The sequence below is a fragment of the Amphibalanus amphitrite genome, unplaced genomic scaffold, assembly GCF_019059575.1.
Source record: "Amphibalanus amphitrite isolate SeventyFive unplaced genomic scaffold, NRLGWU_Aamphi_draft 000474F_arrow, whole genome shotgun sequence".
Classification (NCBI taxonomy): Eukaryota; Metazoa; Arthropoda; class Thecostraca; order Balanomorpha; family Balanidae; genus Amphibalanus; species Amphibalanus amphitrite.
The window spans coordinates 74,340-89,781 of NW_024881968.1; the positions used below are offsets into that span (position 1 = coordinate 74,340).

Genomic DNA, 15,442 nt, shown 5'->3' on the forward strand with positions numbered 1-15,442 from the left:
CAAAAAAGGATAAAAGATTCTCTGTATAGTATCATGCCCACAATTGTAGGTAATTAACAATGATATGCCTCCAAACAATTATAAACCACTATGCAAAAGTGATAGGAATAAATTTAAAAAGAAGAGAGCAAAACCAATTAAAATTCTGACGCACCGATATCAAGAAACAGCTCTTAGCTTTAGCCCATTTTTCGATTGTTTATAAGCAAAATAGTTTTGGCGCACTTGATTCGAAGGACGGCGCTCAACATGGCAATTCCCGGTGCACACCGAATCCGTAACGAATACGGCGTTACGTCGCCAAAAAATCGAACTACGCATGCGCGTTGCATTGTGCCCTCCACTTTCAAGATATTATTTAATCGCCGACGTATTCATTACGGCACGTAACGGTCATTACGGATCCGGTGTGAACCACGCATTAGTTATGCTGTACGGCATTGCTCGGACTTCATTGATAATGTAGGATCATGGGCAACCGTCTCTTACCTACAACCGCTGGTAAAAGAGAACTACAAACTTTTCTCAGTTAGCTCAATTTCCTGCTTCTCACAGTGAAGTCCGAAGTGGGCGTGTCACATGCATATACAGCACCTGAGGGTGTCAGAGGGGACACCCGACACCCACCCGTTATGTGGGCGTCGGCTTCAGCCTGACTTCCGGCTCACAACAGAGCGCGGATCACTGGTGACTAATCATGTGTCAGCAAGTAACAACACAATGAGGTCAGAATGGTCGAATGCTTGGTATATTATATCATGGCAACATTATGGAAATGACTTATACCTAGTGTCAATCAGCAACCTAATCTGAATAGATCATGGATGACTGCTAGCAGCCGGGATTCGGATTGTATAGCTGGGAAGATATAGGGGAGAGGATAGCCGGGAAGGAGCTAAGAAGCTTGCTTTTCTCGCATTTTACACTTGTCCCCAAGCCCCAGCGTTATCAATGAAAATCACTCAGACAAAAACATATGCCTGAAGATAAAAGGATAAAAATCGCTTGTTCGACGTTTTGCTGATTCTGTTCATTCGACGTTGAGCGAATTCTGTTCAAAGTATTTCATCAAGCACTGCAATAACTGCAGTCTGCACTGACTGTTATTCCAGGTATTCATCACGGTCAAACGGTGCAGCGGACTATTATCATCACCTGACACGAACTGAGCGCTCCTTATCTCTCCATCAGGGTGCCTTGACGCGGCCTGAGTTCGTCCTTTGTCCGGGGGCCCCAGCTATCCCGGAATGTCGTCCGCTCACGGAGCGCCCGACTCCCATAGCGAGCCATCGTGGCGTGCAGGTCAGATCGGACTGCTATCAGCGCCCGGCCTATCCCAGTTCGTGACCTAACGCTACAGTGAGGCTCACGTCTGTTCAGGGAGCGATTCTGATGCAACTGAGACCGCTGAACTCACCAGGCCACTGTCCGACATTTTGTGGAACTGTGCTACATACATCGGCGTTACGTGTAATGTTGAGCCCACGTGTAATGAAGCTGTAAATTCGATCCGGTTAGATGAATTATCCTCAACATTTGCGAAACATCGAACCAATCGAACTGCAGGGGAGGGGAGCCTGTCCGTCAGTCCACGGGATAGGGAGGAAAATCGGCACCTCCTTTCCTCCCGGGCCGTGACCTCGTAAAGTGGAGAACAATCCGGTCCAAAGCGGTGAGAACTCTGAGCAGTCTGTCTACCATCCCCCTCGCCGACAGGGAACTGTATCTCAGGGCTGAGAGTGCCCTAGAACAATGAACGGTCTGCTCCGCATTTCAAGGGTGACGCTCGTACATACGTGTGGGGTTCATCTAGTGAAAGGTCACAGATAGACTCAGTCCATCGGCAAAATCAGTTCATGCATCTGTTGTGCACAAAGTTATGGCATAACATTACAGTAGACGTGAAATTTGACATGCAGCAAAAACGTTTTTTTATGACAGTCAACCATGACATCCTAAGATGTTGCGTGAAATTTGTGACAAGCTTGTTTGCATTAAGCCAATGATGCAACTCACGAGCGTATGTGCAGAGGTGCAATAATTTAGGCAATAAAAACATATTTTAATTAATTTGGTGTATGGGAAAATGTTTCACAAGACAAGCATGCTTGAAGGATAGGCTGCCTGCATGTCCTCTGACGGGGCAATTTGATATCTATCCAGCTTACATTGAATCAATAGTGCTTTAAAAACAACGCCTTATGCACTTGTGATCTGAATAGATGCGTGGCGATGAGATAAGCGTCCAGTCCACATTCATTTCCATTTTCAATGTATTCCGGAGTTGTGTCACCGTCTAACTCTCGAGTTATTCCTGTCCTGCGCTGAAATGGCGTCACCTCCATATACGGGTGTGTCCGCAGTGTTTGGTCCTTGATTACCTCCGTGTCCCGTTGGAGCACGGTTCCGACCGTACAATACCGTAGTCACGGTTCCATCTGACGGGCCACAGAGCTGGCGCCTGGTGCCGGGGCAATTCACCGTTCGTAGCTATTGTGCTATCTGCCGAGCACCGGGAGAAAAACTCGATCATTTACAAGTGGTATGATATAAATAATGAATGATTTAAAACGAAGGTATTTTTTTAGATGAAACTGGACTTCTTGCCTTCCACACAGAGCACTTTCTTCAATCGACCATCACAGCGTATGTGTCTCAAAATCATCGGCACGATTATCTCATCTTAGCCTCAAGTTATATTCACAGCTAGACTACATGTCGAATGAAGCTCCAAACAGCCCACAAATTCCCAGTTTTTGCACAGCTGCACCGTTGTTGCCATTTGCTCTCAACCCCGTTGGAAACTATTTACTCTCCGCTGGTCCAAACTCCTACAGCCGCATCTCACCGCTGTAATTTCATTATCACTCCTGATGATCGTCACTGATAAGCGCCTCTTCACACCCAGAGCATGTTTCCGCCGTCATCTGGGAAATCTGCTAAAATAACGGCGCCAAAGGAGCGGCCTTGGCGTACACATCAGTCTAGAATCGGCTGATAACATCCGGTATTAAATGTGTTCTTTTTAGTGAGGATCAGTGGGAGTGGTTATTTTACGCCAAAATGTGCGAATAATTTTCGTTAGAAAATTACTTGGCAGAATAAATGATCGTTTTGGAGCTTGTGTGTTAATCCAACCCAAAGAGCAATTTATCGTACAGTTGGAATAATTATACTAGATGAAAGGAATTATAATTTTGATAAAAAAATGAGCTACACAACTCATCGTTTTATTTATTGCTTGTATCACAAACGTTTTCATCACCCGAACCCTTAGCAAACAGACCTTACTGATCGTTCAATGAAGCCGATCTCTCTGACAGGCCCTAGTTCCGGCTATATTTCTGAGTCACCATGGTGAACCCTGACAGACCCTCCTTGACTTCATTACTCGACAGGAAACCCGCTCAGGTGTGTTCCGGGATTGATACTCAGATTTATCCCGAGTCGCTGAGTCACTTCCGTCACCTGACAGATATTTTCCCGACTGGTCAGCGCACAGCAATGCCGTGCTTTGCGCAGTCTGCCACGTCAAACCAGTAACAATTTGACACGGTAATGGGTTTGACAAGCAAACAGCTTACTTAACCTTATGCTTACTTCATACAAATTATTTACGCTTATTGTTTATGATAAAGCATTCTGAATGAAGAACGTGGACTGGGAGGACATATCCGCTGCGTAAGCATATTGCAAACCATGCCATTGCAAGTTATTGAGCGTAAGGTTCGGCATTCTTATTTTTAGCGTCACTGCAATGAGATGACTTTAACGACCAATTGCTATTCACATTGTGCACATTGTGCACAGTGTGCGCAGTGTGCACCACAAAACCACGCATGATTCTTTTCAATATATCCCATGTAGCTGACCTCATCTGTTATACTCAGCCATGTGACCGATCCCACGCTCGCAGCAGCCAGGTCCGGTCGAGTCAGGCAGCTCCTGTTCCAACTAACGGACAGACAGGGGTGTTTCTGCTGTTCGAAAAGCGTTCCAAGGTGAACGGCCGATGCTAACGTCACGAACGAACGACTCGTTGGCGACGAAAACGCCGGTTAAAACGGCACCTTGATCACGTTGTGGTGTTTGTACACAAATCAGACATAGAAGAGCAGAAGTCCGGACACAGAACGACCGAGTTGTGCTTCATCATTCATAGAACTGTCACACCAACTGAGAATGTAGGCGTGACGATGGGCAAACGTGCTGAGGGAACGCCCCGTTACCAAATGCCTAACGGCAGTGAAATATTTTTAGAACGGTTTAAGAAGTTGTTAGGTCCCTGTGAATCCTTCCATTCAAAAGCTTCGAACCAAAATTCATTAAAAAAATAAAAAGTTCTTAACACAATTCTTAGCACGATAAAAGACGTGCGTCATACGTTTCTGCGATATTTTTGGCATGAACTTAAGCATATATTGACCTTAAGAGGCGATTCTCAAAAGTCAAAGCTAAGTTGGAACTCTGACGTTGCATCATAACTTTGTGCTGCTTTGCTCTATGCGTATGTAGGCTAAAAACTACAAAACCATGTAGATTCACAGCGAATGTTTCAGTGAAAGTATTGCCTCCGTTTGCCTCCTGTGGCTACCGTAAACGTCACCATTTGGTATTTGCGGAAGTGTCCTCATTTCACGTAATCTATTACTCGATCAGACTCACTTACATAACACTTACGATGTGGCGCTACCTGCATTGTTGACCAGATTTAGCTGTCGTCTACCACTGTTTTCCTGTGGCTTCAATGAGGCGAAAGTGCCCTCATTTAAAGTGGTCGACTTTTCAGGCGTTAGAAATCAGATCAATTGCGATCTATTTTGTGAAAGTGAGGGTCAATTTAGTTCGGACTCTGCAACTATGCGATGTACTTGAGATTCATCGACCTAAGCCGGATAAATTGCGAATAAAAACGCCACATACATGGAAAATACAGAACATGCGCGAATCCGGCCTGCTTCAAATGCCGCCATGCAATGTTCCCATGACAGTTATTCGCGCAACAATCACAGGAAGCATTCCTGTGCATACCGATCATTCGCCTGCACCAACGTTTTTCTAAATTAACCCCATCTTGATAGAAAGAACTGCAGAGTCGGCCCCGCCCTCCGCCGCCCCCCGCCGGCCCGCGGCGGGCAGGTGCGGCGCTCGCTGCAGGAAAGACGGCCGGCCCGGCCCGCCGTGCTCCCAACAACGTTCTCACAGTCTAGTCAGCACCGCCGCAGATAGGGATTTTTACCGCCACCGGGGGGGGGGGGGGGCTGCGGACCGGCTCCGGTCCCGGGCGCAGGTTTCTGCGCAGGTCCCCCCTCCCGGCGGCTCTGGAAATGGCGCTTGTATAAAGGAGTGTCGGCAGTGGGACCTGGGTCATTCGTTGAAACGTGTTCGACTCGGACAGATTGATTACGGACAGGATGGCAATTAAGGTGAGAAATTCAGCGGCGAGATATATACCCTATCGAAGAACAGTGATGCCAGTGAATAATTAAATTCGTGAAACTTCGATGTTCTAAGGATTGTCGAAAATTTCGAAAACAATTTAGACGTGATTTTGTTGGAAAAAAACAATGAGTAGCTCGATGATTGGTGACTTTTGGCATCTTCTTCGAGTTTATACGATTAGAAAATAATTTTTGTTTGCAATCTTTAATTTTCGTTGAATTTCCGTTCATGTAATTATTTAATATAATATTATCTGTTAAAGGATTCATGTCATCTGTAAAAAATAGCTTCGACATGTAAATATCTTGAACAGAATCAAGATAATCTTGTTTGTTATAATGCAGGCCAGTTCTTCAATCGTTCCGTTTCTCCCTCCGCAGATTGTTCTCGTTGCGGCGCTGGTGGCTGCTGTGGCGGCCCAGAAGACGCCCCGCGGCGACCCCGGCGCCGGTGCCGGCGGACCAGGCGGACCAGGCGGACCACCCGGCAGCCACGGAGGACCGCCGGGCAGCCACGGAGGACCGCCGGGCAGCCACGGAGGACCACCGGGCGGTCCCGCCGCCACCGGCACCCCGCCCCAGCTCGGCGAGGACCTCGGCAACGGAAACTTCCTCGTGTCCAAGTTCTCGTTCGGCCGCGCCAAGCCGTTCACCAACCCGCGCTTCCGCGAGGGCGGCGCCGCGGAGAGGCGCGACCCGCAGCACCTGCCACCGGACGCGCTGGCCAGCCTGACGTCGCCGCGCGACTCGGAGCGCAGCGGCAGCAGCAGCAGCTCGCGGCGCGGCTCCTCGAGCGCCCGGCCGGCCGGCCCGACCGCCTCGGACGGTACTTTTGGCACCAACGGGGCCGGCCTGGCGCCGCGGGGCAGTCAGAGGGGTCAGCCCGGGCCGGCCGGCGGCTTCGGGCAGGGCCAGTTCGGACAGGGACAGTTCGGACAGGGACAGTTCGGACAGGGGGCCTTCCAGGGAGCCGCCGGCGGCTTCCCCTCGGCCCCGACGGCGTTCGCCGGGCAGGGATTCCCGGCGGGAGCGCAGGGATTCGCCGGACAGCAGTTCGCCCCCGCCGACCAGTTCGGTCAGCAGGCGTTCCTGCCGCAGCAGCAGTTCGGCGGTCAGCAGGCCTTCCTTCCCCAACAGCAGTTCGGCGGTCAGCAGGCTTTCCTCCCCCAGCAGCAGTTTGCTGGCCAGCAGGCATTCGCTCCTCAGCAGCAGTTTATCGGCCAGCCCGATCCTTTCGGTCAGCAGTCGTTCCCGGGCGCTGGCCAGCAGTTCGTCGGACAGCCCGATCCGTTCGCCCAGCCGGCTCTAGGCGGCCAGCAGTTCGCTCCGGCGGGCCAGCAGTTCGCTCCAGCAGGCCAGCAGTTCGCCCCCGGTGGCCAGCAGTTCGTCCAGGCTGACCCGTTCGGCCAGCAGAGTTTCGCGGGGCAGCCGGCGTTCCCGGCCCAGCAGGGATTCGGCGCGCAGCAGGGTTTCGCCGGCCAGTTCCCCACCGCTGGCGGTCAGCAGTTCGGACAGCCGGCGGCCGGCCGGACGGCGTTTGACGCCAGCGCCTCGGCGCCCTTCGGGAGCACGGCGTTCGCGGCGGAGCCGAGCGGCTTCGGCGGAGCGAGGGGGAGTTTCGGGCAGACGCGCGGGGCGACTCGGTTCCAGTAGGGAGTGAGGCGGACGAGTGAGGGGTCTTTCACTCCAGAGTGGCGACTGCGCGCTGTCTGTATGTCTGTCTGCGCTCCCTGTGTGTCTGTCTGTGTGTGGTTGTATGTCCGGCTGCCTGTCACCGGGCGCTGAGAGCAAGTCATGTGTTCAAGTCGGGTCTCATTGTTTTTTCACATGCAGTGTCCATGTTTGTCCCCATTATGAACAGTTGCTTATGTAAGTCATGAAGCTGCCATTGAGATAAATATTTATAAACGATGGTAAGTATGCTAAGAATGATGAATGAAAATGAATATTATGAAGGTGGAACTATTGAGGATGATGCAGCACACACTAGTGCTAAAATACATGCATTTGTAATGTGCATTTATGAATATACTGACACATTGAACAGCCATTGTTTATCAAAGCGTTATGTGCTGTTTGCGGAGGTTTAGCGCACCGATGCAATAATGATTAGGTAGCAGGGCTGGAAACAGGGAAGAATTGGCGCTTTTTGAGTTTCAATAAACACCTGTGTTTTTACGAAATTAACTGAATAGAAATCAGTGAAACATCTATATTACTATTTGAGGAGGGTGCGTCTGTCCGTTACCGAGGTCCCGACTTGGTCGTGCTTTGCGTGGACTACAGGCCAGACCGTTGCACCTAGCCCGGTGAAATTTGCACAAATCATAGATCAAGGATGCGCGACGTGCCTTTGAGGGGTCTGACCTCGATCGGGTCGATAGGGAGCGCGTGGCGCGTGCTCAAAAAGTGCAAATTCGCGTCATAGACTTTACATGTATAAATCGGCGTGCGAAATCGGGCGAAAACGGCTAATTTTGGCCGACACGGGTCCAGTTCCCGTGCAATATCTTGGTGACCAGGGGTCCGACCGGCACGGGGAAAACAGCATCGTGTAGATAATTGAATGGGCAATGGAATCGTGTGCGATACAGAGGATAGCACGCGCCACGTGCACCGGGGAGGGCACTTTTGTTGAAAAATTGCTGTTTTTGGCGGATTTTGGAATTGATTTTATTTTTAGGTGACCGTTAAACAGGGCGAGTTGGAACAACGCCTGTTGGCAAGAGAAATGTACCGCCTATCATATAAAAATTGTGAAAAGCTGATTGATCCAAATCAAGGTGGTACAAATAACGGGAGAAAATGATGTTTGTCAATTTTGTGTCACTTTGTTCATCAAAATGGCTTTGCTCCATGATCTGATGTATCTGGCAATTAAAAATGGCACCGTTGGAAAGCGCATTCAATTCTGACCAAGGTTCAGTCTTCATTTTTGCATGATGAGCAACAGTATTTTTAAAAATGTAAATTTTCCAAACCATTGCATCGTCATTTTTAGCGAAATCCATCGATGGCCCTCAAAAGACTTCACGCCAGTTTCCGAATCATTCTAAAGTAGGTAGAACGCATGATAATACGACACGGGCACCTCGGTGTGATGTATCTTTTTTATTACAAAATGCTTGGCCGTCAAAAAGCAATCGAACGAAATGGATAGGTACCAGCGAAATCGACACAGACCAACCCAATACCCACGGGTAAAAATAACCCTTCTTTGCGTTGCGGAGCACGCGGGTAACCCTAGTGCACAACTATATGGCTCTTATTACGGAGCGAGCGAAGCGAGCGGAGTCTTACGTAGAATAACGGAAATTTCTGAGTATGAGCGGCCGGCCGGCCGTGCGGACGCTTTTGCGAGGCTTATATCTCAGCAACCACTTGACCGATTTACATGCGGTAATTTTTGTAGGGTAGCTTCATTCCTTCTACCAAGTATTGGACTATTCCTGATGCATGTGGGTGACCCCTTATGCACGTGCCACGTGCAAAACGAAGAGGTGTCACTTTTGTAATTGTTGCAATATCTCGGTAACTACTTGGCCGATTGCGCTGAAAGTTGGCATGTAGGTAGGCACCCACTAGGCACTGCATATCCATGTGCCAGAGTTGGGGTGCTGCTGCACGTGCGCACGTGCAGGGGTCGTTTCCAGATCTCGAGAACGGCTGGACCGATGGCGCTCAAATTTGGTACACAGTTAGGGACCAGTTAGTAGGGTGCCGTGCAAAAGTCAGTTGGGACCCATTTTGCACGTGCGCACGTGCAGGGTGCCGCTCCCAGATCTCGAGAACGGCTGGGCCGATTGTGCTCAAATTTGGCACATTGCTAGAAACCGGTCAGTAGGGTGCCGTGCACAAGTCAGTTGGAGGTACCCCCTCGAAATTTCGCACGTGCAAGACTCACCCCCTCGCTCGCTCCGTTAGTCGCCCCAAAAGGCGCTATACTGGTTACGTACTTACTGTTGATCTTTTTGCTTAACGTTGGCCTATATATAAACACTAAAAATGCCGGACTAATGACGTGTCTTTAGCGTAATCCAACGCACCTGTGGTTACTAGACGGTTCTCATAATTATTAGCACGACGCAAAAGCTCGTCAAAAATACTGCAGGAATAGTTATTCCTCAGATGTAGCGAATGAGTCACTAGGAAACCGCACATTCCGATCTCATGAGCGGCGGACCAAACAGGTAAAGCCACGTAGCATATTATCTGTTTTCCGCCGCCAGATTTTCCTATTTTTATCCTTATCGAAAAACCGCACTTAAGACATGCTCGGCTATGCACTGATAAGCACTAATGTTTCCTCCTTCATCTCAATGTTTCCAGGCGCGCGCTGTGTAGATTTGTGGTGCACACTTCCTGTCGGCAAAATAAAAACAAAATATTTAACATATAGAGTTAGCACTTGGCAGTTATCAGTCTGAAGAAATAATGTGCCGAGATATATCTTTATAATGCACAGCAAAGACTGATTCTTCTACGACTTTTCAGCATCAACAATTCTGCCTGAAACATTATCTGGGGCAATCAAAACGTCACATTCATCCAGCATTCATCAAAACAATAATTAATCTAAGCGAGTCGCTGGCTAAGCTGTTCAAAAGTACCCCTTCCACCTCTGGTCCCTAAACCCCGTATCTCCCGGATGGGGATACAGGGGGAGGAAAGTCGTGTCCGTCTGTGACGCCGCACACTGGTACGGGCCGGCACGGAAAGGGGCGGCCACGCCCTGACTGGACCACACGGCACCGCCTTTGTCTGAACAAACGGCAGTGCACGTGCTGGGGTGTAACGCACCGCGAGGGGTGGGCTGCTTCTTGAGACTGTGCGGTGTTGTCAGACGCTGTACGATGCAGTGCTAGTGGGCTGTTTTACGCATCGCGATGCATTCTAGTGCAGTGTGCGGCCTCTGGGCTGTTTTCAATAACTGACGCACACGTTTGGTCACATTCCTTCTCGCACGCAATGCGAATATGAAAAATAAGGAAAAGTGCCACCGTATTTAGGTCACTTCCAAGTCATTCCTCCAAATTTGATTCAGCCTTGTGATGTCGGAATTAATGACCGCTTCCAGACGCAAAACTGTTTTCGGCATTTGCGCTAGAGAAAGCTAGCAAAATTGAATCAGTGATGTGATGAGCTTATAACGATTCTTATTATGGCACATTGGAATCAACAATGAATGCTGGATTAGAAACGGAACGTGCAGCCAGTCTTATCCCCGTTGCAGGACTAACAGTTTTGTGAAAAAGTCCATGCAACCTGTGACGCAAATATCTTAAACAAAAAAATATGTCAGCTTGCAGCGCATATATATTTAACATGGTCACCGAGACAATTTGGAAACAGCGCCGGCAATTTGTATATTTTTCGAATAGCATCTCGTTAAAAAAAAAAAAACAATGCGACACACCCACCCAGCGGTACTGGCACATTGCAAATGGACAAATAATTCATTCATAAATGACTTCATATCAAAAATACAATTGGCAAACCTATTTTGCATAATATCGCAAACCTGACGTCACACTATGCGACGTCACACTATGCGACGTCACACTATGCCGTAACATGCCATCACAAGGCCGCTCCTGTGGCGTTGAGTGTGCCATTCACAGCCAGAATTGCCTCCAGCGGGCTCGAAACAGCGTTATACACAACCAGATTCAGCAGGAACGCGCCGAAAATCACAAAGCACCACCAGGCGACGTTCTTCAGATCCGCGATAAAGTCGCTGGGGTACGCGAACAGCCCAGCGTCGTTGTTCGGCTGGGGACCGAAGGGTGTGTCGTATCTCCTGTCGGCGGTCGGGCCCTGCCCCGGGGGTGGTGGTCTGCGCTGGTAAGGCTCCGCTGGTCTGCGCTGGTAAGGCTCCGATGGTTTCCGCTGGTAGGGCTCACTCGATGCTGGTCTTAAGTGCTGGTCAACATCCGGTCGGTTAGGATCGGCTGATCCCTGCCGATACTGCCGGACCCTCTCCGGGTGAGTTCGCTCAGCTGACTCCGGCTCGTCTGGCTGAAGTTCTCCCTGGCGGTACTCCCTGGTGTCTGGCTGAGGGTGAGGATTGCCCCACTCGGGATGGCTCGGCCCAGCCTCTCCCTGGCGGTACTCCCGACTCGGCGGGTGCGGATCGTGCCACTCCGGCCGGTGAGGATTCGCCGTCTCTTCTCTGTACGGCCGCTGGGACTCGGGCCAGTGCTGCTCCGGTCGGGGTCGGTAGCGCTGGTTCGGTCCCGGTCGATGATACTGGCTCGGTGCCGGTCGATACATGGCAGCAGGATCAGGTCGGAACATATCAGGCTCCCGCTGGCCCATGTCGTCAGAGTCCGACCCCTGGTGCACCCCGGTGAACGAATCCAGCACGTTCGTCAGCGTGCCTAGCCATCCCTCGCCCTCCTCCTCTTCAGGAGGCAGGAAGTTGGGACGTCTCTGCTCAGACTCGCTGCGCACGGTCATCGCTGGCCCGTAGTTTGTCCCGACTGGCTGCCGTCGGATCTTCTCGTACCAGTCCTCGTCACTGGGCCCCGGTCGGTACTGGTTCCCCGTCCCGTAGCTAGCTCCTGGCTGGATCCACCCACCGGTTCCTGGCTGGTTCCACCCACCGGTTCCTGGCCGGTCCCACCCGCTGGTTCCCTGCTGGTTACCGTACGCGGCGAACTGTTTGTACGGCCGGCCGGTTCCCAGCTGGTTGTAAGTCTGCTCAGCCTCTGGGTGCGGATGTCCCGGCGCTGGGCCCGCACCGTAGTACTGCTGTTGCTGACCGACTCCTGGTCCGTAGTGTTGACCCGACTCCGGCCAGACGACAGGCTCGGGAACTGCCTGCGGTTTGAACTTCTGCTCAACTCCAGGCTGAAGAACTGGCTGCGACTCATGATGTTGCTGTCCTGCTCCTTGATTGGGATGTTTGGTGGGCGGATTGCCCGTTTCTGGAGCGGACTGAGAGTCGTCTGCGGGCTGGTGGTTGTCCAGACTGCCAGTCGCTGCACCAGGTTGATGGTTGTCCAGACTGCCAGCGGCTGGAACAGGCTGATGGTTGTCTAGACTGCCAGTCGCTGCACCAAGCTGGTGATTATCTAGACTCCCGGTAGTTGGACCAGACTGATGGTTGTCCAGACTGCCTCCGCTCGTCCAGACTGCCTTTGGCTCGCGCGGTTTATCAACTGCGGGCTGGTGGTCATCCAGCAGTCCCCCATCCGTTGTGTCGGCGCCGGTCAGATTTTCGGCGGATGCCAGCGCAGAGACGAGAATCAGAGTCTGAAACGGGGAAAAACACCGAGCGGTCAGCGCCGAGACGTCGCAATAGCTGGACGACATAGCTGCTCATCAATGGCACGGCGTTTGCTACGGTCAGTTTTTCAAGCTACACAGGTACACGATTTAACGAATAAAAGTGCAATAAGAATTGATAAGTACTAAAATTTGTCCTTGGAGAAACATCAAAAAATATTTTATACTACTGGCCACTGGGCATTTTGTCCACTCTTCATCTTTCATGTCAATATAACCTAGGTTCACCTCAAGTTCATTAATTTATGCCTCAGTGTAAAAACTCGCCCCTTTTTCATACCCGTTTTCAATGCCCTTGTGAATGTGTTGAATGCTCCGGCACTGCTCGTAAAAACGTCAGATACCTATCACACAATATCATCGCATCGCTGGGAAGCACGAACATAACTCCTAATCGGTAGTTTTCAAAAAAAGTTATATTCTACTTAACTAAAAAGTATTGTTACAGATACCGGTTGAGAGAAGTGCCTGTGTATAGGTATTTCTCTCGCGGACGGCTAACTAATCATGCAGGAAAGACTATTGGGATTGAAGGGGTGATGGCTTGGGGGTGGTGTGTGTAGTGAGATATGGCCGAGAAGAAAAATGGGCATGATTTGTGTAGATTAGCGTGTCGCTATTTTTAATTGCCGGTACAGTCTTTTGTTCATTGTGCAATAAACATTCACTTAATTGTAACAGTATTTTAATCATCACAAATAAAACTTCTTCAAAACTCGAATAGACGAAATTTGAACATACTTACCAAGGCTGTGACGCGCCATCTTCCCCTCGACCACATGCTGACGGTATGGCTCCCTCCGTTCACCGGCTAGTGAGTAGTGGGCGGCGCCGTCCCGGCCCGCAGTCCGACCTCTACTGACCTGACCCCGGTCGGCGCCCTGCCGCTGTCCGTGCCCCCAGGCGCCGGCCGGCCGTCGGGTCACATGACCCCAGGCGCCAGCCGGCCGCCGGGTCACGTGACCTCGGCTGAGGTCGCGCCGCGCGGCAGGGGCGGAAACAGGGAGGGAGCGTGAGGGGGCAGAGTCCCTGTCGATCAGTCACGCCACTGCCGATTGAGTCACTCTTCCAACAAATGGTGCCAATGCCAAATGCGTTTCATAATAACTTCGTAAATCATCGCTATACATTATATAACACGCAGTCTGAAGCAGGTTTTATGGCATTCCAATTTCCAAGTGACCAAACGTAATAAGGTAAGTGCTACCGCTAGTTCTAATTGTAATGGTCGAAGCCGATTGCCATAATGACCATTATTCCTTCCAAAACAATGCTTTTAACGTAACGCTCTACAGCAGTAGGTACTTACATGGGAAGAAACAAAAACCGAGCATCGATTAACCCCTCCCCCCCCCCATCCCCGCTCCTTAGCAGTTTCTTTCCCTTCCCCCGCCTGCGCTCCGGTGACATGCTTGCTGCTGGCGCTACCTACCCTATGAGTCCGGAAGTAGCGCTCTGGCAGTGAAGTGAATTGATTATTGCAATAAAGCATACCTATTACCTAAACATATGTTCGTGATATGCCTAGACGTATACCTACCTATTACCTACCTAGGCCCTGCCTGCTTTGATGAATTAAATTTAGAGCTAAACGGTTCATTAAGTGTCTCACCAGACACCACATCATATTTAAGAACTATCGGGATTCGGTTTCCGCACAAAAAAAGAGAAAGTCAGACGAGTCATAACTCATCGCGCTAAAAAGCCGTATAAATGCCGCCGGATACACATCTTCTCTGCCTTCTTCATTGAAACAAAAACGTTCATGTTCAACAAAATTTCACTTAGGTATGCTAGTAGGTAGTGTGTCTGTGCTAACAGTCACAAAAGCTAATAGCCAATAGTGCCGTTAGCACTGCTAACACAATAGCTTATAGTGCTAATAGTCTGTGTGTGTCTGCGCTACAATGGATACAACGAATATTGATAAACAAAATACAAGTTACAGACCACTAAATGGTAGACGGTAGTTACATAAAAAATGAAACTTGAGAATGTGTTCTTGCCGACACCATTTCTGCGCGCGTAAATTGCTTTTTCTCCCCATCCGCAGCCTCCGTGGCGCAATTGGTTAGCGCGTTCGGCTGTTAACCGAAAGGTTGGTGGTTCGAGCCCACCCGGGGGCGTTACCGCTGTTTTGAGACGCGTATGGCGCACAGTGGGCCAGGCGCATCAAAAAAGCGGAATTAAGTCGAAAATCAACTTCGGCGAAATTCCTGTAATTATGGGATAGAGTATTGTAAAAATGTCCAAAGTTTCCGAATAAGCAAGTTTCCTTTCCCCAATGTCAAGGCAGATAATGCTATAACGTCGCAAAGTAGGACTTACCGACTGGAGATGGAAATGACTGCTGTGTACCATATCCCGTTCCCCCGATTCAAAAGTGTAATAGAATTGTGTTATGAATTAGTAGAATGTAGCGTACCTTGTGTGTGTATTGTGCGTGTGTGCTTATGACCGTGTTTGTGTGGGCGCGCCGAGACCGTGGGACCGGCGGGCCGCATTTCCTGCGCCTGCGGCGCTAGTTTTATGGCGCACAGCTGTGTGTGCACTGTGGACCGCCGGCCGGGCTCGGGCGCGCGGCGGCAGTTGGCGCCGCGACACGATGACGTAAGGAATACAGCGTGTGAGAGGTGGCTCGGTTTTCTACAAGCTATTTCGGCTTTGTGTGAGAGACAGAGAGTAAGAGCCATGAAGGACGAGAAAAGTGC

General features: G+C 50.2%; 2 protein-coding genes and 1 non-coding gene across 3 annotated transcripts; 2 read left to right on the forward strand and 1 right to left on the reverse strand.

Moving 5' to 3' along the window:
* Window positions 1–5,350: 5,350 nt before the first annotated feature.
* On the forward strand, window positions 5,351–7,485 carry LOC122392203 (collagen alpha-1(I) chain-like). The gene is made up of 2 exons (XM_043386812.1): window positions 5,351–5,426; window positions 5,823–7,485. The coding sequence occupies exons 1-2, from the start codon at window positions 5,415–5,417 to the stop codon at window positions 7,092–7,094; spliced, it is 1,284 nt and encodes a 427-aa protein (XP_043242747.1). The 5' UTR covers window positions 5,351–5,414; the 3' UTR covers window positions 7,095–7,485.
* A 3,250-nt stretch (window positions 7,486–10,735) lies between these two features.
* On the reverse strand, window positions 10,736–13,967 carry LOC122392205 (trithorax group protein osa-like). The gene is made up of 2 exons (XM_043386816.1): window positions 13,477–13,967; window positions 10,736–12,698 (listed from the first exon to the last, which is right to left on the reverse strand). Exons 1-2 carry the CDS (start codon window positions 13,510–13,512, stop codon window positions 11,022–11,024), a joined length of 1,713 nt encoding a protein of 570 aa, XP_043242751.1. The 5' UTR covers window positions 13,513–13,967; the 3' UTR covers window positions 10,736–11,021.
* An 816-nt stretch (window positions 13,968–14,783) lies between these two features.
* Trnan-guu lies at window positions 14,784–14,857 on the forward strand. Its single transcript has one exon. It is a non-coding gene; the product is annotated as a tRNA-Asn (tRNA).
* The last annotated feature ends 585 nt before the right edge of the window (window positions 14,858–15,442 follow it).